Genomic DNA, 26956 nt, shown 5'->3' with positions numbered 1-26956 from the left:
GCAGGCAGTTCATAAAGGACAAGGTATTTATTAAATAAACTAACGCAGAATGAGTAATTGCGGTGGGAAAGTGGCAGACAGCTCCCGCACACACAAAAATGGAAGAAAGATGACTCACTGCTCAGTTATTTTTACCAGAGCCACAACCCATTATCCTAATGGGAGCTTTTCGTGGTGGGAGCGTCTCCCTGCCAGGCAGGCTGAGACATGTGACAGCAGCAGAGAATCATATCTTAGGAAGTATTTTACATCTTTAGGGGCAGGGGAAAGGAAGCCAGATGTCTCCTGTTTCTTTGTTCCTGTGCGTACACACAGGGAAAATGCAGAGGTGACCAGAAGCAAATGCATGACTTTGCTACAACCCTCTCCTCATTTTTGAAGCAGAGACCATACTAATTTGTAATCCCTCAACACTAATATTTGCAAAGTTGGTCATCGTCCATACTCTTAGCAAGACTAGGGTGCTGGGGCTCACGTGCCTTTTCCAGGTCTAATTCCTTGAACCAGGGAAATGCATGTGTTAGCAGTCAGGATGAACAAGACCCAGCCACTAGCACAGATATCCTCAGAATTACACTCTGCGCTGCACTGAAGTCTAGATTAGTTATGAGGGATGACCACAATGGAAAAATACATGACAGGACGTGGGGGCGTGACTGAGGACAAAAGAGAGGCAGTGAGCACGGGTGTTTGACTGGAAAGAGTCCCCTCGGTGGTGTCCCCAGGAGGGCACCTCCATGCTGGTGTCACTGGTACACCCTCAATCCTCCCAGGAGGGAGGGATGGCCCTTGTCTGCCTGGCCTTTTAGCACGCACCCACTCAGCCTGAATCCAAAATAATCCAGCTGCTCCTCTTGTTACAGCTGTGCCACTACTGACTACAGGTTTGCTGCTTGTCACCCAGCCCCACAATTACTCTCTGCCGTGAGGGAGGGATCCTCTAACACCATAAGCAGGAACCCTGAGGAACAGCATGTCTTGGTTACCTTATCTAACACCGACAGCTTTAATACACCCTAGAGAAGGGTTTATTTTTGTCCAACAGCAGGCCCCCAGCCAGCATGCTGAGGAAATGACGTGGTTGGTTTGCACTGAGCAAAGATCTCTGCGTGCTGCCCAGCCTCAGCAGCACTGTCAGCTTGCACAGCCAGGGCAGGGTGCCTGTATGCACAGCAGGAAGAGACCCCCCACCCAACATGCAACAGCACCCTGCAGGTAAAGAAAGGGAAGCCAGCACACCTGCTTCTGTTCTGATCCATTATCAATGCCCACCTTCCCTCTGTAAGCACCCAAAGGCATGGAAAACAAAAAAATTACAGGTCTGGGCATCTTGTTTGAACAGCAAATAGTAATAACATGGAAGAAGGGTGGGAAAAGAAAACTGGAGGTAGGGATAAAGATCAGCCGTAACACTGTGCCCTCAGCAGTGGGCAGGTTTACAGTGTAAGGTAGACTGTAGATATATGAGAAGCAGCTGAAAGACTGACACGTTTCAGTTTCGTTCAAGCTAGGACAGATGAGTGAATTTCTGCACCACTGTCAGCCATGCAAGCAGAAAGGAGGATGTCCAAGGATGTCCACGTTAACCTTGTCATGTTTCAGACCTCAACAGGAATGACGTGCAGAAAAGGAATACAGCAGTACCAGATGCACAGCTCACTGACTGACATAAGGCCACACTGTGACTGGCTGCAGGAGTGCCACATGTGACTGTAATTTATGGTGAAGATGGCAATGCCAGGTCCTCAGGTACCATGCAAGAGGCAATGTCTCTTGCAAAACCCAGCAAAGGCAGGCATCACTGTATCTAACAGACATGAAAGCCCCTGCAAGACTGAAAGAGATGAGTGCAGGGAACTGTTTCTACCCATCTGCCCATCAGTAACAGCAGACTCACAGATTTCAACCTTGTTATTGATGACGTTAGTAACAAAAATATGAGAGTACATTTTGAGAGACAGATGGATTTTAAACTAGCACAGCAGGCACCTACCAGACTCTGTTCAATGAGGAGGCAAAACAGGACAGCATTTCCCACTTCCCGTAAATTCTGGAAGCAGACAGTCTTCAGTTCTGCATATTCAACAATGTCCTTCAACTGATGGTGAAAAAACTCCAAGATACCTGAAATCAGAAGAGAAGTGAAAAAAAAAGTCTCAGAAGCCAGAACAAAATCTCGTAAAGACCACGCAGGCACACTGTTACCTCAAGAAAGCAGACAAAAGACACTGGCCATGTGAATAAGAGTCATAGAGATCAGGATTAATTTCAATTTCTGCTTCAAAAGCCCTTTTTTAACCAATTTGTCTGTTCAAAGGTGCACAAATGTACATCCGTACACTGAGAATAAAAATAACTGAGGTTTAGAGGTCCCTCTCCATGTATCGGCACATAAGATTTTACCTATAGACAGGTAAAAACGCAGCCTAGAGGAAACTGAAAGGAGCACCATTTAAATGCATTAAAACTCAGAGATTATGAAGTGTTAAGCCAGTACACTGATCTTTTTAACTGGATAAATCATACAAAGTGGAGTGCCTAACTTTTCACTCCTGGAGAAAGGAGTGAGTATAAGAGGTAATTAAAAAATACCCAGGAGCAGGAAGAGAGACTAGAGCTCTCATCTGCTTTACATCCTGTTCCAGCCACCATTCCCCAACCTGCTGCACCACTGACACACTCAACTCACAGCTGCTCTTTTCACGGATGACAGAGCCAGCAAGGAGCAGAGAGCTCAGATACAGGGAAGAGGGGTAGTGTCAGGCTATGACTCTGACAGTGCCCGGAGGCCAGAGGGGATCTGTGACCTCTCAAAGCAAATACTGAGATAACAAGTCAAGCTCTGCAGGCAAGGGTACACCAGATCCTGCTGACAAGCACAACCAGAACACAGTTTCTGTCAAAGTTTTGCAAAAGCTGTTGAAAACCAGCTAAGATTATGATTTTCAAACCCACATAGCTTAAATAAATATGTGTCTTTTCCATCAAACTTCTCCTAAACAATGGTGATGAGTAACAAGCTGGTGGACTTCCAGCTCCTGGCCCTCCAGCCTCAGAAAGACTGCACAGTCCCTTGGTTAGAGGGAAGCCCAGGAAAGCACAGGCTCAGCAGCTTCTACAGATACCCAGTCTGGTTTCCTTTGAGAGGTTAAAGCCATGTGCAGGATGGGAGACAAAAAGCAGAGAACTTCACTGGGTCAGACAGCTCTTCAGCTTTTTACAAGTTAATTCTTAGCAGCATTACTCTATCTTTCTGCACAAGCCTGACCCTTCTAAAAAGCCTCCAAAACAACTTGACTGAGAAGAAAGTGCATCATAAAAAGCTTTCAAATTGCATGCTGCACATGGCAGTTCATTTCCATTACACTGAATCAAGCCAGATAAATCTCCACCCAACTGCATCTAAAGCAACTGAGAGAAGACAAGGAAAGAGGACACAGACGCCCTTCAGCACCTTCCCTTGAGTTCCTTTGACACAACTGATGAACATCTCTCCTGCAGGAGATCATACTTGGCTATCTACACAGTGAGGCAATGGCTGGAAAGAGCACACGAACATGAAATCCAGCCTGCAGCGTATCTTTTCCAAGGAAATTCCTCAAATTCAGCAGAGGAACTTAAAAACACACAGTGAAGGAACGAATTACATAGGTAACCCACACACTTCTACTGAAAGCCTCGTATCATTAAAATTAGTAACACAAAACACCAGTAAAGTGCATGATGAGGGGATATGTGGGCCCAATTTTCTGAAACCTGAGAATTACTGGCTTTCCCAAGAGAAACCTTTCAGCAGTTTCTCCTTTCCCAAGCAGCTTTGTGTAAATAACTATTCTTCCCATAACATTTCTGGGTAAACAATATTCCTTTCTCATAACAACCTCTCTCCCAGGTGTTGTGTTACTTAAGCAATGGAGAGAGGTGTCCATCCTGTGGACCAATAATGTGCCTTTTTAGCGCAGCATGTTATAAAAGTGCTGAAGGAATTTGTAATAAAGCCTTGTGTTTCCTCTGCCTGCTTGAGTCAAGCATCTTTATTTCGTGTCCAATTGCGACAGGGATGCATGGCTGGCTCTGTTACATGTCAAAGAACCGTTTGGCAATTGAAAATTAACACTAAACGAATGTTCCCAACATGTATTCACTGGAGGTGAATTTCAGACCTAACTTTAGTGCTTTGGTGACTTGAGAGAAAAACAGAACTGAAAAGCTGATGGAGAAGGGTTAGACGAAGTGAGTGCTTGCTGAGCTTAATTTATTCCAAGGTAACACATTTACAACTAGCTAAAAAGCAAGCAATGCCAGCACATCACCAATTCCCACCTCTTCACAATACAGGGACTGTGGAATCGAAAAGCTGTGGGAAAGGCTGCCAGTGTTCATTGAACACTGCAGGATACCAGCCAGTCACAATCCCCACGTGCATGAGGAGCAGTGAGCACTTGTGTTTGTCATTTAAACATACCTGCCCACCATGGCAGTGGGAAGCTGCAGTGCTGAATACTGGGACTCCCATTTTAAAGATGAGATTGAATAGGTTGAAATTTTTTCCCCAAAAAGTTTTTGATGCTAGGAAGAAAATGCGAAGTTAGGGAACTGAAGTCAGCTTTATCACAAACCTCCAATGTGTTTTAGTTACACACGCTAATATTTCTCTTGTGTTTGTTGATGAAAGGATTTCCACATCTAGAAAGGAAGATCTTCTAAGGATGAACTGCTAGAAGTCAAATATTTTCCTCATTCCAAGACTTTCTGCAAACAAAAGTCTGATGTGTTATCCAGGACTTAAGTCTGTGCCATAGCAAACTAGAACATCTATCACTGTTTCTGGTCTAATGATGTGTGCCACATACACAGAGATTGATGGTGAACCAACAGAAGGCCTGGAAGACTCCCTGAAACACCATGAGGAACTGTAGCCTTCTCCACAGGGCCACCATGGAGAGAAAGCACTATCTGAGCAAACGGGGTATCAGTGACATGCATGGCCATGGACATGCTCTTCCTTTTACCTTGTATGGTGGGTGGGGAGCAGCTTGCTGAGAAACAGAAGCTGAGCAGAACAGTAAGGAAGACTCTGCTGCTGCTGTAACATGGAAACAACCATTGGTCACGACAGGGATGGAAAAGAGTAGCGTTTTCAGACTCAATTCTATTCCCTAGCCAGCCTGTGGATTTTGTGGGGCATTTGAGAAAAAAGGCTGACATCTAGAAAGGTGAGAAATATTTTTTCATGGGCAGTGAAATCCTGAGAATAACCCATGTCACCTAAAGCAAGTATAAAAGGAGCATGATGGCACAGAGAGAAACCAGGAGCAGCATAGAGAACTGTGACCAGAAACAAGAAACTCATACTGAAAGTATGACTGAAACCAAATTGAGACATGAAGTCCACCCAAAAGCAGCAGGATAGTGAAAGTCAGAGAGGCTTGAGGTTCACACCATAAAAATTACTGTCTTTTACAGTCACTCCAGGTGACACAGCTCCTCTCAAAGTCCTTAACAAAGTTCTGTATTTCTTCACTCAAAGCTCCAGTCTCCATATACAGATATATAAGTATGTACACCCACACACATTCATGAACAAATTGTGATATTATTTTGAAAATCTGACAGCCAGTATTTAGCATGCAGGTGTTCCAAATCATTAGTGTACTCTTCCCTTTAGATCAAGAGCTTGATTTACCAGCAAAACAGAAGAAAGTTTAGAGCTACACAGGCTATTTCTGATGAAAGACCAATCTGCTCTCCAGTGGAGCCCTGTGGCAGAAATACATCATCATGTTTTCCTTAATGCTTGAGCAATGCCATTCCAAATTCTGTGCACAGTACACAGAAGAGTATTTTTATGAAAGATTATGCGTGCCTAATAAAGCCCTGGAAAAAGAACAAGTGTCTTTGGAAAGTTAATTTCACTTAATTGCCTGCAACCTTCCCTCTTCCTGTAATTCTGTTTGAGGGTGGAATTCATAAGTAAGTTACTGCATTAGTTATATATATACAGAACTTTGCAAGGTAAATGAATCAAGGTTTTTTGCTTCTCCTTTCTAAGAAAGTAGTTTTAATTAAATCCCTCTATTCCTGCAGATGGGACGACATTACATGTCATAATAATTGATTATATAATCCCAGTTTCTGATTTACACAGATCTCAACAGAAGCAAAGACTGTTGATATAGAATAGATCCAGTAAAGTACAGAAGATTAGTAAAGGATTAGGTTCCCTCTCTGCTTCCAAAATCCTATCTCAACAGCACTCAAACAGCAGATGCCAAGTTTCAGCTGTGCAGTCTGTACACTGATTAATTTAGGAAGTCAGAGCAAATCAACACATGCAACTCAAAGCTGGTTAGATTCCTTCACTTTGGTCACCTTTCATTTCTCAATTCACACCTACAGACTGAAATCAAACATGTCCCAGAGCTTGTAACAATTCTGGTATTGGGACAAAAATAAGCTATTGATTCTAGAACTGGATTTCTGACTACAAACAAACTGGATGTTGATTATAATTCTTGGTCTAGTTGTGTTTTGGATTAGTTTCTGCAAAGAACTGTATTGATTATTATAAAATAAAATCTACTAACCTGCAATAGCAAAGCTGCTCCCAAAAAATCTGGGTGCTATAATGACCTTTAGTTTATATTCACTTTCATAGAGACCTTCAAATGCTGTATGCAAATACTTCTTTGGCTTATAAGAGACATTGTTAACTCTGCATATCAACACTGCTGCCATTCATTCCCTTCAATGGAAATATTCATCAGGTTTAAGCATATACATGGATCCAGGAATTATGACCATGAAGCCTGTGCACCGTATTTTGCTAGAAAGAAATATTCCATTGTTCTGTGTTTCTAATGAATTCTTAATGCCCTCTTAAAATCACCAAAGTGATCTGGGTTTCCTCTAAATTCTTTCAAATAATCTGTGATGCCTTCCCAAATCCTTCTCCACAGGACAGGTTTCAGGAAGATCTATGAATACATTTCCTTCAATGTGGATTCAAGCCATTGTGTCCTCTTTTGAATTATTCTCCCCCTTATCCAAGTTTGATCAAAAACCTGGGCGAACAGGTAGAATTACAAAACCTTCTGCTATGCCCCAAGTGATGCTTCCCTCACAGCCTCCAGCCCCTGCTGCCCTTCCCCATGCTTCCCAGCCCAGGCTGGCTCCAGCTCCTATTAGACTCTCACCTGGAATATTCCAGGAAAAGAAGGGGTGGAAGACTCTCTTTTGCCAGACTGCTGTGCAGAAACAGCTCCCAAAGTGTTGCCAGCAGCACAATGAGCCCAGGGAGAGACGGGAACACAGCAGCCAGTGGCACAGGGCTCTGGAGGGCTTCCCCAAACCCCCATGCCAACTCGTGGGAGTTCAAGAGGTCATGGCCAGGGATAACAAGTGCTTTGTCCTGCACCAGCTTTGAGTGTTTCTTTGGTTTGGTTTTGTTATGTTTTGGGGTTTTTTTAAGAAGAAACATGGAAATGTTATACTTAGGAAAAAAATACACAATTTGGCTCCTTTCTTATGATGTTTATATCTTGCTAAAGTCATTGATTTTTTTAAAAAGTTTATTTTGGAGGGGTGGTATACCAGTGACAAAAGCCCCATCTCACAACAGAGCTGACAAACTACTTTTCCTCATGGTATTCAATGACACTTCTGAGTGGCAGGATACCCATCCATCAAAAGAAGAAATGACATGTTCAAATACTTAAAAAATAGCAGAAGAAAATGTTACCTTCAAGATGAAATTTCAAGCTTGAACTCTTACAAGGCAAATATTGCTTTAAGAGCGTTAGCAACTTTAAAAGGTCCCTTTAAAAATCCTTATGCTTAATGTATTTTTAGACAAATATTTTTATGACTACAAGATGAACAAGTTCCCCACAGCTTTAGACTGTTCCTATGGAAACAAACCCATTGGCAAAGAGAAGTCCTGAGCAACTCTGATGCCACTGTCTGTACCCTTCTCCTTCTAGAAGCAATAATTCACCATTTAGAAATACACAAGTCTAGAAGGGGCCAAGGAACTGCAATCAGCAGAGTCCAAACAGAACTCTCCAAATGAAAAGTCTGAAGTGCATGAAAGAGCTAGAGGCTTACTTACTGAGTGTGCTTAAATCACTTTGCACATGGAGAATGGATTCAGGAAATTAATTCTGAATTAATAAATGCATATTACCTCAAGACAGATGAGAATCTATATACTTCATCTAAAGACTGGAATCACAGCCTTGGTCTGTATACGTAGGTTGTGTCAGTTATAAAGAAGCTGTTAACTGATTTGTTATGAAAGAACAGAAGCAGCACACAGACATACCCCACAGCACTCAGGCTTACTACTTACAACTAACAACTTCTGAGGAAGCTTTTGGAGGCAGAGGAGGGAACAGACAACAGTTGGTGTGTACTGGCTTGCATTTTCTGTGACAAAACACATAAGGTGTGGCAAAGGCTGCTAAAGAGGAGAATTTAGCACAGAAAGGAGAGGACAGCGACTCAAAGGAAGCACATTTTGAGCCTGCCCTTCTGCAGTCTGACATTTCCTCTCCCGATGAAGGCTAAAATCTACAGCACATCCTCATCACAGAGAACATTCTCCTTATCAGGCTGTTCCAAGGGCAGACATCTCCATGATGGGGAGGTGTCAGAGAGCACAGGGCAGTTTTTCCCTGATGTGAGAGCAATGGAGGTGTCCTGGTCTTCCACAAGCCTCTTCTGTTCTGTCTGACGACTTGGAAAGGCAAGGGAGAGATGACATGACAGTGCTATAAAGGCTGTCTCTGCACTTCTTGGAAGAAACTCTCCAGGGGGTTATGATGTGTCCTCTGCTAGAAATAGCTCAGAACAGGAAAACTACACATGTTAATACAAAACCTCACAGGAACACGGGCAGTAAAGGAGCAGAGAATCAGGTGGGGTTTTGAGATCCAGTCCAATTCTAAAACTAATTATGATATTCCATTGTAAAACCAAGAGTTGCTTTGATCTCATGGTACAGTAGGCATCTAAACAAATGGTATTTCTTTTGGAAGAGTAAATATGAGGCCAAAATGGTTTGTTACCATTGCATCAGTGAAGTTCTGCCTTTCCTATAGGATGGATTGTCTTTCAACCTTAAGAGAAAGGTTTCTCCTAAAATCCCTGGGCATCTCCTGCCAAATATTTAGCCCTTACAGGTTAGGATTTCTGGGAAGCTTCCCAATGTCCCCTGTAGCATCACAGATCCTGGTGATGCATTATCTGTATTTGAGAATACCTACTGCTTTTGCGGTCAGACATTAATGAATGGCTAAAAGCCTCAGAGAAGAGATTATTTTTGCACTCCTAACTACCATGATTCATCCATTTCTATGCTCCAGGGAGAAAAACAGGAAGGAAACACTTAGTAAGAACTCAATTTCGTTTAACACTGGTAATGAACGTCAAGCAAGCTGGGGGAAGCAGAAGAAACCCAACCTCATTCCAGTTGGAGTGGCATTTAATAAAACTAAGTGACTCTGGAAAATAAACTCAGGAGGTGGGTGGCACATGGAAGGACTAATTTGTGTTAATTAGAAGTTGTGGAGGAGGAATATTTTGAAGGGGAAAGCAGATTTAGAATTTCAGTGAACAATGTGATAAATACTAATTAGCCAATTATTTCTCCATAGTGGCAAGCAGCTTTCAATGCCATTTCTTCTTCTGCAACTGTCACACCTCCTGTTGAGAGGCTAAGATACACCCCACACAAGCCTCAGACATAACTATTCTGGCAGGACCAGTTTGCCTCCCAGCAGTATCACTCCTTTTATCTTGCATTTGGTAAGGGCAAAGGAAAAGGAAATAGAGGCTGCTCCAGAGAACTGGATTATCTAAATTAGACATATGAACAGAAAAAATGGGAGAGGCTAACTTGCTGAGGCAAAAGGTCAACACACTTACAAGAAAGACGAGAAACAGAAACTATTGTTGACATCCCAGCTCAAAATCAATTATATCATAAGGCTCTCTCTGTGCAGGTTGTCATCCTTTTGTCCTACCTACAGAAGTCTTAAAACTTTTTAAGTACTTTCAGAAAGCACAGGATTCAATGATTCTTTTTATGGGAAAAAAAAGAGAAACAAAAAAGCACAGCCAGGCTAAAAACTGATTATGAGGAGAAAAAAGGAGGGAGGGAAAGACAAATATAAAAGATTCAGAAGATAGTGGTTACTATCAACCTGTTAAGGCTGCTAAGGTAACATCAAACATAGACTAACCTGGAGAACCATACTCATGTCTTGGTAACCTACAGATCTTAGGCATCACTTCCATTAGGGTCTTGACATACTGAAGAATGGTCCCTTGTAACTAAGAGAAAACAGATGTATGTAAATATGTCAGTGCTGTTGAACTGTGAAACTTTACAACAAACTGCATTCAAACTATACATGAACTGAAGCAGCTCTAAAAATCTTGCATTTAATTCTGCCAGTCACCATCCTTAAACAGGCAACTTCATCAAATTTAAAGAGTTCACATGGCAGTAGCCACTTTTGCTATACGAAGAGTGGCACAACAGCTAAGGTAAAGAAGAGGAAAACATGTTTTTCTCTTACAGGCTCTTTACTGTCTAACTACCTTTAAGGTTTTTGGTTTAAAAGCTGCATTTGAATGCTTTCAAAACCATTCAAAAAGCACCTGAGTGTGTTCAAAAGCAACATAAAAATGCTGTCATGATTAGGAATGGCTGCAACAACCCAAACTGGATTTTCTGGACATACCAGTTGAAAGATAGTCCCAGCCTTCAGTCAGCCAGTCTTCCTACCACTGGACACCTCTCCCTTATCTATCCCCCTACATCTGAGCATCTGCATCAGGCATTGGCAGGATACCCTCCCCCAGGCCTCTTAACCTTCTTTATAAGCGACCAAGTGTTCAATGTCACCTTTAATGAATTGAGACAATTTACCACTAAGTTATAAAAAAATACCCTCTCACAAAACACAGCAAATCAATACTTGACACTCAAACCCTGAAAAATGTAAGTGTTTTCCTCTTTCCCTGAAGATTAAATTACAGCACCTTTTCAAGCAGGATTCACCCTTTCTAGAACATCAAAAACATACTTAGAACATTGTGGGAATTACTGTAAACAAGCTGCCAAATGTGTCAAGTGCCTGAAGTACGATTATGAATACCACAGCTTTCCCTGTTGGATTATTTTGGCAGCATGCTCCTACAAGCAACAGGGAGGAAAATATAATTTCTTTGGCTTAAATTAACTGCAATGCACTATGGCTGTATATATAGATTCTAACAGTACAGCAAACAGCCAGCATCTCCACCTCCTCCCAGTTACAGAGAAGGCCCTTTCCAATACAGGATACCCAGGCTGTGTGGATAATGTCTTCAAAACTGGCCTGAGCAGCACTGCTAATCAAGTACAGAGGTTAAACTCCTGTTGTTACAGAGTCATTTGTCAGTGATGTCATTAATGAGAGCCCTGAAGTTAGGTGCCAGGCAGAAAGCACACTAGAGCTGTTCTCAAAAAATATCAAGGAAGTGAATGTACAGTACAGTCTTCAAGTTGAAATCAACTAATTTAAAATATTCATACTTTTCCAGAACCTACCTAGGCCCTAACAGCTCAAGTCACTACAAATTAAATTAATCTCCAATGAAGAATCCAAAGTTTTCAAAATACTGCTGAGGGCACCAAGGCACTTCTTTCTATTGCTCACACAAGACATTGAGTACTGTCAAGCACAGCTTATATCAAATTTCAATGGAAGTTATTTTAATTATTTTTATCCTGGATCTCACTTTCACTTCATTTTTCCTGAGACATTTTCTATACAAAACCATTTGGACTAGAAGGAAAACAAAGACAATTAGCATACCAGGCTCTTGACAACTTTCAGCAACTCCTCCATCACTACAGCAATGCCCTGATATCCAAGAAGTCTACAGATGACTTTAAAGTGAGGGGGACCAACAAAATTCCTGTAGTTGCTGTAAATGCTGGAATATGCCAAATTCAAAGCCTAAAACAAGAAAACAGATATGATTAATGAAAATTTTGTCTGCTTGTATCTCAATAATAATGTAATTTAAATATCATTTTAAAGCACATTAAAACTGAAATAAAAACACTGTATCTCACTGTCTCTGAAACAAGTTTAAATACAGTTTCTCGTTTGTAAGACAGGAACTTCAACAAAAGTCTCTCTATTAGCAAGACAAATTTGTGAGCACTGTTTTTTTTTCAAGCAGACATGTTCCATTTATCATTTATAATGCCACAAACGCTTTGTCTTTTGTACTTTTCTATTTACACAAGTATAAAAAGGCAAAAGTAGCCAATGCCATGTCCAGATTTGAATTTAAAGCACAGCTTCTATTCCTTTATCTTCCATTTTATGCACAAAACATCTTGAAAAAAATTACTTCAACTTTGTGTTCATAATAGGTGCTTTAAGTCCTTGAGTACTCAACTATTAAAAAAAAAAGCCAGGTGCAGTTACTGCTCTCTGCACCTACTTAATAAGGATCTTTCTTCTTCAAACCTCTTCTCTGTACACAAGATCAAGGCAAATCTAAGTCTGGGATGCAGCCTCATGGAAATTCTTCAAGACTCGCATAAATAGGACCAGTGCTTTGCCATAGTCATGTTTATTTCTACGAAAGGGAGCTCAGCTCTACAGACTGATGTGATGTGGGGATTTAGGAACTGTTTGTTGAAGCTGTGGATTAGAGAGGGTTGGCTAACTTAGCATCCTCCATTTCTGCAAGTGGGTTGTTCTCCTAATATCCTGAAATTTAATTTTAGCGGGAATCTTGGCCACCTTTCCTACAGAAGGGACTGTTGTGTTTCCTTTAGTTTTTTACAGTTTCATTCTCTCTGATACACACATGGAAAACAGCACACTGGTAAACTGTCGTGGTTGGGGGGGGGAAGTGAATTCCTCTAGGGGGATGTGAGCAGTCCAATCAGTGATCAGCTTTTCTGCTGGCACCTGGGTTGGTCACTCAGAGGTTTGGACACGCCTCTGAGGACACAAAGAGTTAAAAGCAGGAGTCTGAGGGGTTCGGGCTTTTTTCGGATCTGGGTTTTCAGCAGAGAGACGTCTCCAGTCTCCTTCCCCCGCCTGGCCACGAGGCTGGGTGGGGGAGGGGAAACACGTGGTCGGCTCAGGTAAGCCGGAGCCCCCCCGGGGGGGGGGGGGAGAAGAGAGGGGACAGGACTGGAACTGAGCTGCCCCGTCCAGGATGGAGGGGTGGAAAACTGTAGAAGTGCCTGCTGTGTGTGCTCACCCCCCTCCTCCCCCCCAAACTCTGAGAGAAAGTGCTCAGCCTTGTGGGGGGTTGCCGAGCCTGGGAATGCCTCTGCCTGCAGCACCCTGCTGAGAAGAAACTGTTAACTCTTGCTTGGCAGAAAGAAACTTTTCTTAGACATTGATTCTCATGACTGGTGGTTTTCGGAGAGAGGGAAGCGGCGTGGGACCGAGATGATAAAGCATGATTAGAAGGAACTCGATGGAAGAATGAGAGGAGTAGCCTTCTGAGCTGGAATTCTCTTGCATAATGTCAGCCATGGACTGAACTTGAGTCTCTTTTGAACATAAACTGCATTTTTGGGTAGATGCAGCTGCCCCTTGCTTTTGCTACAGTGACTGGCACTTGGAAGAGTAGAGCGAGCAGAGAAGAGAGGGGGAGGGTGAGGTGGCGCCCTCTGCCCTCAGGGCAGACCTGCTCCTGGAACCTCAGCCCCTGGGTAAAAAGGGGAGAGCTCGGCATGCAAGTATCCTTAAAAAGCCCTGTATGTAGTTTTGGCCTATGAGACAGCGGTGAGAGCGCTAGACATAGGAAAAAAGAGAGTGTCACCTTAGCAGACTTCTCCGGGCGGTGCTATGGGTGACATGGAAACACGTAAGGGGTGGACCCGTGTTTTCTGAGGAACAGTCTGTGGTGCGAGAGAGACTCCTCTCTCCCTTGCTGAATTAAAGATTAGTTTGTTTTTGAGTGGTGATTGTTTGATCTAAAACCCAGGGGTTAGTCTGTGAAGAGTGATGGGTGGGGAGGTAGAAACTGGGAGAAGAAATGTTCTAAGAAGTTTTTATTTCTGTCTCTGTGTGTGTGTAAGAGTATTTCTGTCCCTGTTCTTATGTAATTAATAAAGTTTTGGTGGGTTTTTTTATTTTCAAAATTTAAGCCTGCTCTGCTCTGTTCCTGATCACATCCCACAGGAGTTGTTAAAGAAAAAACATATATTCATAGGTGCACTAACATCTGGCCAGTGCTAACCCATGACATAAACTTTCAGCTTCATACACAGCTGTAACAGAAGATTTTCCAGGAAGAACGTTCCCTTCAATGCAGATCCTGCCCTAACTACCCATGCAAGTCAACACCAGATACTGTAAATACTGGCATTAAGGAATTCAAGTTAGAAAACTCTACCAATCTCTTGAAGCATTTTGTTCTCATAAAAGGACTTAAAATCATCTTTTGAAGCCATCAGAATAAAATACTCACATTTTTATTTATGTTGTTCGTCTCTATATAAACATCAGTTTCCAACTGCGGTCTGAGAAATTTAAAAATTCTAGGTGCAAACTAAAATAGACACTTGGATAACTATTAGAATCCTAGCACATAACACAGTCCTGTTGTTACATCAGAGCTGGCTAAAAGGCCAAACTCCAGGTGTGCCCCACCAGGGGAGAACCTGAAGCTGTATCCCTCTGGTACAACCTGTGCATTTCCACAGCTCTCTGCATACAAAAATGGGGTCTGGAGCAAAGACAGCAGAGAGAACTGGTAAAACCTTAAGAACACATGGAGATGAATGTCCTGACAAACTAAGGATTTATATAATTGCCTCTAAAAGATGAGATTTTATTTTTTGTTTGTGATGTTTCCAATTAGGTAGGTCTCCTACAACAAACATGTCAGAACTATCTATTTCAGCTACAGTACAAGGAGAATTTTATTTTAGTGGGTAGAAGCCTTTTACTGCCATGAGATTAAGGGGAGGGAACCTCTCTTCACACAGCAGGAAATTTGTCAGAGAAAAGCTGCCCTAAAAACATTATTTCAGTATTTAAAAAAACCTTGCCAATACATAACAATAAGAAGCCAGCCAGTCTAAAAATACATCTTTCATGTAAACCCCATGGGGAAGTACCTAAAATTTACAGTCCACTTGTAAACATTTGATTAGTGGATCTTTCTAAACTGTAACAAAGGATTGAGAAAACAACATTATACACCAACACCACCTTCCCCCCAGTGAGACACAAAAGCATAAAATCCTTAGGGAAGAAGCCACTAACCAGAGGGTGGTGAAAATGGAAAGGGAGGGAAGAGAAGTTGCTGTTCACTATTTTTTAAGCTGTACTTGCTCCCTCCCCTACTTAAATTAAAAAAAAAAAAAAAAGGAAGAGTTTTTAGTTGCTGATGTCATCAAAGTGCTAACATTAATCACTCACAGCATCACTGGTCCACATACAAGAGTATATAACAGGGATGTTCAGGCAGCATACTGCCAAGGGGAGGCAAGCACGAGAGGGGGAAAAAGGCATCAGGTTTTTTTTCTCCCGTGTGGTCTTTGAAAAGCAAGGCAACAGCATCTTTAGACAAGATGTGCTCTTGCAGGAATTTAAGTGGAAGAGACAAAGAAACCATGCCACCAGCAGCATCGGAGAAAAATACTGAAATCATGCAATGAAAATTCAGTCCAGAGAATCTGAGGAGAAGAAAAAGCAAACTGGCAGACAGAGATCAGTCAGGAAATAATTTATGTAGAAAGGGATACAAAAAAATTGGTGTTGGTAACATTTTCACAGCAGCATCTCCATAAAGCAATTGTGTTCTGGAATTTCCGTCAGGGAGTGACGGTAAGTACTGACTTTATGATTCATAAAACATCAGATGTTTTCCAAACATTTACATGTCAGTAATTGTGTGTTTTCTAATAAGTGATGTTTTGTAACAACAGAAATGTATTATTGTTATTTAATTACAGTTCATTCTACTTATAAAATGCTATGAGGATTAAACTGTTGAAACCATTGTTCCTAGGCTGTGTTAGAAAGTGTTCTATAAAAAAATAGATTATAATTTTAAGCAATAAGGATCTACCAGCTAAAGAGAAGGTAACTGAGCAAGTAAAAGCTCTGATCTCACTAATGCACCCTATTTTAATATCTGCAGTAGTTGGGTAGATGCCAAAATGTGTCTGTTTGGTAAGTTTATGTGATAGCAAACTCAGTTCCTTTATATTGTTGCTGTATTAAAAAGGGTGCATCTACCAAATAATTAGAAAAGCAGCACCTACCCAGATCAGTCATATCCATGGTTTTACATTGTCATGAAAATAAACATACATACTTTTCTTCCCACTTCCCAGTAAATATAATCCAAAAGCCTTGAGCAACAATTTTCAGACATAAGCAGGGACAAAATTCTTACTATTAATGTAATGTCACTATCTAAATCTTATTTTAAAAATCCCATAAAATACACATTTTCCCAGTCTCCTATCTAGTATAAAATACAAGTATTACAGAATAATTTCAGAATATGTTATGAGTAAATCTCACAAGCTTCCTTCCTGAGGAGAATTTTCAATAATTAATTGTTATTTAGCCAGGAAATGTAACATCTTAAACCCGATCTTAAAAAAATATTAGATTTAGTTTTCACAACAAAGTGTTGTTAATGAAATAGTATGTTACTGTCACGGGCATTTATAGTCATGAAAAAAGTGAGAAACTTTCAAAGTGGCAGAAAACTTCTACAAGTGCCACTGAAAATTGACAATCAAACTGAGGAATCAGATTAAATTGCTGAGGTAAGCTCTTTTTCAAAAGTCACCATCACAACAGTAAAAGCATAAAACCCAAGCCAAACAAATGAAAATACCCACTGGTTGTTATGATATATTCTGTAACAGATGTGTTTAGAGAAATTACAGAAAAGAGATGCTCCTTCCCTATTCAGAGTGGTTACACACACTGAGAATCTGAAAATACTGGCAGATTTTCTAATTTGAATTGAAGATGAGGAGGAGTATAAATTCAGGGCAGACAGACTATGGGATTACATAAAATGACTTAGAACAGCAAAAAGCATTAGTAATTTTTAAAAATCCCCACTATATATCCAAAAGGTAGGCTATAGTGAAAGCTGTATTTCACTAAGCTTGACAAAGCTTTTCCAAGAGGCTGACTAGCATCAAGACTAAACACTGTGATACTGACACCACCAGTGTACAGTGTTCACAGCCAGTGCCGCAGTGTAGCTGCAGTGGCTACAGATGTGCAACTTCACAGCAAAACATGGGGAGAATCACAGAACCACTGAACAGTCGGGCTTGGAAGGGCCTTTAAAGACCACCCAGTTCCAACAGCCCTGCCACAGGCAGGGACACCTTCCACAGATTCTCCAGGCAACCCATTCCAGTGCCTCACTGCCCTCACAGTAAAGAATTTCTTCCTAATATCTAATTTAAATATAACTTCTTTAAGATAAAGTCATTCTACCTTGTCCTATCACTATCTGCCCGTGTAAAAAGACCCTCTCCAGCTGTATTGCTGTATCAGATTGTATCTAGATACCAGAAGGTGCTGTAAGATCTCCCTGGAGCCTTCTCCAGGCTGAACAGCCCCAGTTCTCTCAGCCTGTCTTCACAGGGAAGGTGTTCCTATGTGAACTTGTGAATAAGAAACTAACATAAGATATTGGAGACAAAATAATATGTGGTCATGTTTCCACACACTCTTTTGCTTTTCAACTGATTGTGACTGGCAAAAATAGAGACTTGTGGATGGTAGAGGCATTTATTCCTCGATATCCACTTTTGCCAACCCCTCTTGCCAATTGACATAAAATGCAAGATAGAGAAAAAAACAACTACTGCATTTTTTTTACAATTGCCTGGGAAAAAAGAAAGTGAAAGGAAGTGATTCCCCAACTGTAAATTCTTCAAAAATTCACCATCTCTCAAGATACAACTGGTCACTTGTACAGGCAGCAGCTCTGGCTGAATTTCTCTAAGTTTATGTTTACCCTTCCACTTGGAAGAGAAATACACATTTTAAAACACCTCAAACTTTATGAACTTTCATTCCCATTTTTACTCTGCAGTACCAAAGATGAGGCCATACTTTCCTAACAAACTCTATTTTTACTTTACAGAGCACTACGATTAAGGCCAAAACAACATCCTCAGTGCTGCAGCTTCTCTGAAGAACATCTTCCCTTTCCACAGAGAGACCAGCATCCAGAGAGAAAAAAACTCCCAAGCAGCATCCTGATGGGAATAACCGTCCAAAACATCACAGGAAACACAGCAATGGTCATTTGGCCGAAAATGGCCAGTTGTGTCGACAGCTTTTACAGCATCATGTACCACCCCAACTGGAACAGCATGCTGTCCAGCTACTCCAGAAAGAGCTTTCAGAAGGAAGAGAGGGTGCCCACCACTCGCTCTTCCTTTGTTGTTGAAAACCTGACTCCCCTCACCACATACATCATGTGCGTGACCTGCCAGTCCGCAAACCCCTCCAGCGACCAGTGCCGAGTTTTTAACACACTGGAACGAGACCCAGCATCGGCGAGCAACACCAAGAAAGAGCTGGCCCTGGGCATCTGGCTCACCAGCAGCGTGCTGCTCCTCATCATCGCCGCGGTGCTGCTCTACGGCTGCCTGCACCTCCTGTGCCGCAGGAGGCACGAGCGCTTGCACGAGCGGAGCGGGGCCTCCAAACAGGAGCACGAGGAGCCATGGACCAAAAGCGTGGCGTACACCTCAGAGGGCAGCAGGCAGAGCCAGCAGGGACAGGACGCTGAGGAAAAGCATCCAGGTGGCATCCAGCTGGCCACAATCATAGAGAACCCCTCAGCGTGCAATGAGCCCATCATGCCATCTCCTAAAAGTCAGGAACGAGTCCCAGTAACAGGACAGAGCTCTGGTATAAATTAGCAATGTTTTGTCCAGAAGAAGGTTTTTGCTACATACATACCCCAGCTACTTCAAACACATCACATGCACTGTTGGTTCTCACTGCAGCACTCCTGGCTGTACCTCAGATGTCAAACCCCTTTTCCAACAGCCTGTATGCAAAGGTTCACATGCCCAAGAAGTGAGCACTTCAGCCACCCTCCATTATTTAAAAATGAAGCATGTAACAGTAATTGGTTTACATTTCAAGGGGATTTGTTTGTTGCTTTTCTTTAGTCTAAAACAGCAAACAAATATAAAAAGTAATCAAAAGTGACCAAAACTGAGTAGGAGTTTTCAGATGACAACCCAGAGTGCAAGACTATAGGCAACTGGAACATACACACAGAGTGCTGTGGTTTGCCAATGTGAGTTTTACCCTGACAATCCCAGCTGCTTCCCAAAACACACACTACAAGCAGTACTACACTCAGACAACACACTTCACTGCCCAGGGTGTTGTCCATCCCTCTCATCTGCGCTGAGGTCAGTCTCAGAATATAAACTAATCTCAGAAGGATTTTAATTGTATCCTCTCATCTGTCTTATTTTCCCTCAGTGTAAATACATGCAAGATACTGACTTTGAAGGACATGTCTAATTAAGGAAATATCCTGGGTTATCACATTTTGCACTCTTCTGCTCCCACCACAAGCTACCTTCTGCTCCATGGGCTAGTGACTCCTTGCAGAGGGAATGGAATTCAGAGATGCAGCTCCTGGCCTTCCCTTTTCCTCTTTCCCTTTCAGTTTTAATGATAACACAGGTTAATCAGCTGCAAATTTCTTTCCAATTGCACAGTACATTCTGTGTAATGAAGGGGGACAAAATAGTAAAAACATGCCAAAATGCATTTTATTTTTGTAACAAGAAAACCTGCTGATCATCTCACTCTGCCTTGAGCTTCATGGCAAAGTGCCAAGGTCCTTCATAAAGAAATCTGTTCACCCTCACAACGTGACAAGTGTTGTCTGATTTACATGTCAAAGTCACCCTGTCTTAAACCTTTTAAGTGAATTTGTGTTCCACAAAAACATAATAAATCTTAGTATCGCTGTATATTATGCCTAAAAAAAAAAAAAAAAAGGTGCACTGTGACTGCAGGCACTTAATCGCCCTTGGTAGGAATGTAAGTGTGAGGTCAGCTCTCTGACACAGCTTGGTTGTACCAGTGAAGGCTGGAGAGCTGCTGCCTGGGCAGCTGCCATCCCTCTCCACCAGCCCTGGAAGCTAAGGGGGGGAACAATTTTGGCAAGAGAACTCCCCATGAATATTTCACAGCAGGTAGCGGATTTTTCAGCTACTCTATTTTGACAACAATTCCCACGACTTGTGAAATGCATCAGCTCTCAAGAGTGCTAGGGAGAAGCTGGCATAAGTGTGATGAATCTTCTTTACTTTTTTTTTTTTGAATAGGATAAGCATGTCACAGAAACGTCTGCTGAACGGGGGCGAGTATGACTCTCAGAAAACACTTCAAAAGACATTTTTATTGTGTGAAGTTAGCAATAAAGTGTTCTCCACCTGCTGTGGAGCACTTCCTCCACCTGACAGTTCTCCTTTGTCTTGCACATCAGTCTCAAATAAACTGTGAGAATAACAGTTCACTGCTGTTTCAAATGAAGGTGTTACATGAAATAGGCACTGAAAAAACCTCATCACAACATGAAGCAAACACAACAAGTTTACTGCCAAAAAGGGGTGCCTGGGTAGCAAGGACAGAAAGAATGCTTTAAAATTATCTTGTAATCAAATTAACAGTAACACTTCTCTGATTAGGTTTCCATCAAAAAAAGATTATTTTAATATTAAAGGGATGAAGCCAGGAGACACACAGTCAATCTCTGCCAGCATCTCAGGCTCTTGGAAGCCTGTTTACTTCTCTGCATGTCTATTTCTTTATGTGGGTTTTAAGGCAGTCCAATACATATATATATATGTATATATTTATATACATACATATATATATATTTATGTTACATACACATGCACATGCCATACTGAGAACAAGGAGCAGTTCAGTTTTAAAGCAGTTTCAAGGCAATTCACCTACTGTATTTTGTTATTTGTACACAAACACATATAACCAAAAGACATGCCTATATCCAACTCAGAAGGCAAAGAACTACCATGGAAGTGCTTCCCAAGGGATTTACCTTCTCTAAATATAAACCCATTCCACCCACAGGGTTTACTGTGCACTACTAAGATAAACATGTATATCCTCTCACAAGCAATGGACCATCCGCACCTGCTGCAAATGAGCAACTCATGCAGAGTGTCATCTGTTTTCTGCTCTAGTTTCGAGAACCTCATGTCATCACATGCTCACAGAGCTACATGATCGTTTCTTGCTGAGAGAGTTTTATTATAGATAAATTCAGGTTCATTCAGGCAATTCTGTATTAGATTTGGTAATTTATCACTCAGGATTTACTAACAGTCATTGAGTACTGGGCAAACATTCTAAGTGATTACCAAACTGATAACAAGTTGCAACATAGTGCAAACTGATTTTAATTTGTGCACCAGCAGTAGAAAAAACCCATTATATTCACAGTGAGAGGTACCTTTCAAACATGTTTTTTCACAAAATAAATGAGTTAGCATCCACAAAGTGCTGGAGACACAAAAACATGACAATATTTGGAAAATGTTGTATAAGACAGAAAGAAAGCCCTTCAATTCTGGTCTACACAACCTCTATAAAACCAGGTATTTCATTAACATGCAAAGTTAGTTCAAGTCCTCAGAAAAGATACTTTCGTATATGTATATTATAAAATATTTCATGCATTCACCCCATGTTGTTGAATTCTATCCTGCTAACATTAATATCATTAATCCTACATACACTTTACCTGAGTAAAGAGATTTCAATGATCACGCTCAACCAAACTTTTAGAATAATCCAGCTCACTTAAAAGGCTAAGGAGCTTTTGCAAGCTGGCTCCTTCCCACCTGACAGCTCTGCTTCCATATCAACCAGTAAGTTGGTTGTATCTGTGGGTTTTTGTTTTGCTAATTACATGAAGATACCACTCAGAAAACTTTAGATGCTAAAGAGAATGTTACTACAATTCTCTAGGCTAAGTATCAAGATGCATTAATATAAGCTCAGATGCTTTGAACCATTTAGAAATATCTGGGAATATGTGAATGCTTTGAGATACAAACAAAAAATTTCTTTAGTTTCTCCTGTAGTAGTGCAGCCTCTGTAATGTAAGAATTCCTATCCATAACTGGCTATATAAAGTAGAAATGCTAAAAACTCTATTCAGATATCCTCAATTTCAAAATACATTCAAGAATAAAAATATACTCTTGTTAAAATTTAAAACTACAGAGAGTCATGAGTATTTTCTAATACAAGCCTATCTAGTTAAGAAATTTGCCCCAGAAATGCAAGCTAGACCCACCCCTTGATTGCTGCTGCTCATACAGAAAAAATATGCAAGAATTCTGAAAATGTATAGCTCTCAGTGTGAAGATTACTAAGCTCATTTTAATAATGCAACCTGGCTGATAAAAAAAGTGTTCCCCCGTTAATCTTCTGTCACTCACCCCCTGTATCATCACTTAGATAAATTAAGTTAGCAATCTCTATGAAATTCAGTCTGGTTTTTGCTCTACGCTGCATCTGGTCAGTTCCTAAAATAGTAAGGTAAACAATAACTCTAATGTTAGAAAATTCTACTTTCCTATTAATTTACTGTTCCTTTTTGGAGAACAATTACATAAAACACTATTTACAAGACCAGACAGTCAGCTGTTACATTCCACATTAAAACATGTGAATCCTTTTCCACCTCCTTCACATTTTACAGGCATGAAAACTTTACAAACGCAGAAGATATTTTAGCACTGAAATTTGTAACTCCTGAGATATCTCAAAATCTAGACTACTGGGTTGAAACTGCACCATACAATTATGATATGATGTGCAGAAAATAAGACAAGGATTAATTATGTTCACGTTTAAGCAGGAGGCAGATATTTAGAGTAGCCACCCATAACACTTACAGCACACTTGCATAAATCAGACATGTAATTGAGTGCATATTTTAAATAATTTTAAAATAATAATAAATAATTTTAAGCTTTTTTATTGTCCATCCTCAAATTTAATCCTTATATTTTCATTTATCTTTTCCACACTTCAGCTTGCCACGCTGATATTCAAGAAAACATTGCAAAATTTAGAGTGACACCTTGTCATACAGTCTCAAATGGTTTGCTGAAGATAACACTGCTGGTTTTTACTGCTGTTTGAAGTAGATCAATATTTGGGATAAGATATTAAAAATGTAAATATATGTTAATGCACTGTGTCTCTAACTGTCATTAAGACTCATGTAATAATTCTGAAGAATAAGAAAATAAATCTGCAGTAATCAGAGAGAATGAATCTATCACACATGAGCATAGCATTGGTCCCATGAGTGCAGGCCAACCTTCCTCACTTGGGTAGCCCACAGCTACACCCAAGTTCTCTTGTGCCAAGCACTCTTCCAACTTGTCACCCACACCAGCTCCTTTCCAACCTTGGTTTTGGGGATTGCCATAGGGACAGAGTGTGTGACTGCACATTGTGTACTCTTCTACTGAAAACTTACATAAACCTTCCCAGCCCACCTGACTGCAAAGCAAGAAACATGATGATAACACAGATGAGATGGCCAAGTTCATCACATTGAGTTTGAGGCTCTTGGGTAGTAGATGCCAAAGAAACACTACATTTTTAAAAAAAAATAATTGAAGTAGTTTGGTATCTGGTACTTTAAGATGGTCAGAATCTATATTCCATTTAAGTCAGATAACACCTGACACAGTTTTTCCTTTCTGTTCCCTTTTCTTCTGTCATTACAGTCTTCAGCATTGGAACAAGGGAGAGCTGCACCCAAGATGGGCTCTTGTTCTCACTTCACTGGACGAGTAATTAATCTTTACTTTGAGTTTGCTCTGCCAATAAGCTACTGAACAATACAAGGTGGTTGAGAGAAGGGCTTATTTTTAGCTTTGTCAGATAAGACTAACCATCAGAGTAATCAAGTGCACTTTGTCTGAAACATATGGTGAGCTTCACAGCAAAGTCTTAAAAGAAGTGTATATTCAATTTAAAATACACACAAAATATGTTTCAGTCCATTTCTAACAACTTTCATATACCGTAGGTTCTACAATTTAAAAAGACACGTTTAAACATTAGCAAACCATGAAGATAAAGGGAATTTAATCCAACCTTTGATCCATAGAGATACTGTGGCTGTGCATTAGGCTGCTTATCACGCTGGAACTCCTGAGAAAATGGCAGCACAGTCCGAACAAATCTGTATAAAGAAATAAAAACAAGATGTCATTTTTTATACTTAGGTGAGCAGGTGTACACCTAATGCACCCCACTCTGTAGAAGACTGCTTTTGTCTGCATGCACAATCAAAGCCAGACCAGCAGCCTTTCAGCCCTAGTAGAAACTGGGGAAACACACAGCCTGAATTGCCCAAAAACATGCACACAAATCAAAGTGCAGCTCAACAATTACTGTTCTTCCCATGGTGTGCAGGATCCCAAAATATTCCTCACCTCTACTCTAGCCCAGGCCAGCAAATAGAGAAGTAACTAACAAAATAGCAACAGTCTCTCATAGGGTGTAAGGAAACTCCTTGTGCTTGCAAAATTAGGTCCTTGAGAAAGAAGTACACCTTCAAAGAAGAAGATGACACTTCTGTTCAATGTTTCAGAATTTTTTCCCCCCAAACTTCCCATCAGGTGAAATATGCTAGATTGTTACCTTTAAAAAAAGTGATGAGGAAGGGTACAATCCTCACAGCAAAATCAATGTTTCAAAAATTTGATCATATTTCAGTGTGAGCATATACCAATACAAATCATGCTTAGCTTTACCTTTGTGTCCTGTTAAGAGGAAGGCAAGAGAGCTACAAAGATAGGGGCACTGCCAAAGATAGGATCAGCCATCTCACCCACAACTGAGGGCACAGAGTCTGATGGACCATTCCCAGTCCTCTGGTGAACAAGCAGCACGACTCTTCCCCCTTGATGCTCCCTGTTAACTGTGTAATGCACATCTGGCAGCACCGCAGTTTTAGTGCAGGAGGAAGTTAATCAATATCTATCCCAATTCTGATTCTGCTTAACTTCACCAAACAGAGCAAAATTATTGGGGGATGTGTGTTTATAAGCTGGGTAGCTACTTCATTTTTTACCTTGACTAAAACGTATTTCTTGATAAATAGTGCAAAGCTGTATATGCACAGCAAAGAGGGAAAACAGCTATTTAAGAAGTTTACATCAAATGGTATTATAGTATCAGGCTGGTCTGAGTGATACCTGAGCAAAACAAATGTATCTAGGAAAATGTTTCAGGAAAGAAAAACTGCCTTACATTATAATATCATAGGATACAATTATACCTTGCTCTTTTTTTGTTTAAAGTATTTACATTTCATCAGCACACAAAATTAATTATTCATTATTAGTTCTTCCCAGAAAGAACAGAGACATTCTATTTTTAATATATCCATCTTTTAGCTAAAAATAAAAGCAGTAATGCTAATCAAAAGTTGTTTCACCCAGACCAATATAAATTGCACCATGTTGTTTACAATTACTTATAATGTGTTTTATTTCTGAATCATTTTTGTGAGAATCTATAACTTCAAAACAATATTTTCTGCATTTTTAACCTTCTCAAATATAGGTACAGCTACTTGTTCATACATAATTTAGCCACTCTTCCCAAAAATACTTGTACTTGTTGTAGTCCAGAAAGTTTGCACTTAGAGCTTTTGAGGAAAACGTTATTTATATGTATTTTTGATACTATATATATTTAGATTGCCTTACATTTATATTTCCTCAGTTGACAAGTTTCTCCTCTTCTCTCTCACTTACATAGAAACTGAAAACCCTCCTTTGAGAGAGAGTACTTGAATCCATATACTGCAGAAACCTCATTAATGAGTTTACCAGAGATAATGTTTACATTATGGAATTCAAAGTAATCTGCAACATACGACTGTGCCAGAGATTACTTTATTCCCCCTTTTTTCTCTCCAGACCTCATTCCTTTTTAAACTGACATCAATTTTCAAGCCATAAGGGAATCTCTAAAATGAAATTGTAAGAGATACCATGTCATTTGAGATGACTGGGTTTCAGCATGCAGACGTATTTGGCGAGAGCAGATTTGTTACCACTAATTAAAACCCTCACATGGAAAGGAGTTTCAACATATAAGTGTGTGCATCTCATAACTCTGGAAGCTGTAACTATAATTCTTAGACTTTTCAAAAAGTTCTTGTGTGTATATGTCTCAGTTACAATGTAATTAGTGTCTGAGAACAAACCAGTCAGTGCAAGTAAATGCTCAAGTAACTCTTGTGTGTTTCCCAGGGTTCCTCTGCATGCTTGGGGTTTTCTCCATCTCTAATGTTTCAGAGTTGTAGCAAAATAGTCTTAAAGTTTTCTTTAAGACTTGAAGCAAACACACTTGCTTATACTGTCTTGGGTGAGAGAGGCCAAGAGAGGACAAAGAAGAGTAAGGAAATAGGGGCAAAAGGTAACAGTCGCTTGTGAAGTTACGGAGAGGCAACATCTACGATTGAGGCTATAGCAGCCTAAAGAGTGCATCATCCTACAAGGTATGTCATTAATCCCAACATATCATTCAGGTAAGTACTAGAAATTTCTTCCCTAAAAATTAAGGGCCATATGAAAACCTTACAGTTCAGCATCATCTACTGTTCTTCAAACTTTTTCAGTGTCTGTGTGTGCTTTCTTTCTGACATTCTGCTGGTTGGCTTCCTCCTGCTCCTCCTCCAAGGAAAAGGAACATCTCTTCGAAGGACTGAAGCTCTTTGAGTATCAAAGCTAAAACTAAGCAAACTTTTACTTTCCCCTGGACACTGATTGGATACAGGTTTCAGCATACTCCAAGATAATCAGTTTCATTTTTAATCAGTG

General features: G+C 40.6%; 2 protein-coding genes across 3 annotated transcripts in view; one reads left to right on the top strand and one right to left on the bottom strand.

Annotated features, from left to right (window-relative positions):
- Positions 1-26956, bottom strand: part of CYFIP1 (cytoplasmic FMR1 interacting protein 1) — a 76312-nt gene that overhangs the window by 5040 nt on the left and 44316 nt on the right. For both annotated transcript variants that reach the window (XM_063392503.1, XM_063392505.1), the window contains exons 23-26: positions 24216-24303; positions 11868-12011; positions 10245-10335; positions 1994-2124 (exon numbers count right to left, since the gene is read on the bottom strand). In XM_063392503.1, the coding sequence (XP_063248573.1) occupies positions 1994-2124; positions 10245-10335; positions 11868-12011; positions 24216-24303 (454 nt within the window). The remainder of the gene's footprint in view (positions 1-1993; positions 2125-10244; positions 10336-11867; positions 12012-24215; positions 24304-26956) is intronic.
- Positions 14672-20521, top strand: LOC134548655 (fibronectin type III domain-containing protein 9-like). Its single transcript, XM_063393549.1, has 2 exons — positions 14672-15866; positions 18169-20521. Exon 2 carries the CDS (start codon positions 18287-18289, stop codon positions 18953-18955), a length of 669 nt encoding a protein of 222 aa, XP_063249619.1. The 5' UTR covers positions 14672-15866; positions 18169-18286; the 3' UTR covers positions 18956-20521.

Source organism: Prinia subflava, chromosome 3 (genome assembly GCF_021018805.1).
Source record: "Prinia subflava isolate CZ2003 ecotype Zambia chromosome 3, Cam_Psub_1.2, whole genome shotgun sequence".
In the NCBI taxonomy this organism is placed as follows: Eukaryota; Metazoa; Chordata; class Aves; order Passeriformes; family Cisticolidae; genus Prinia; species Prinia subflava.
Note: the sequence above shows the minus strand (reverse complement) of the source record. Positions and strands in the feature narration are given on the sequence as shown.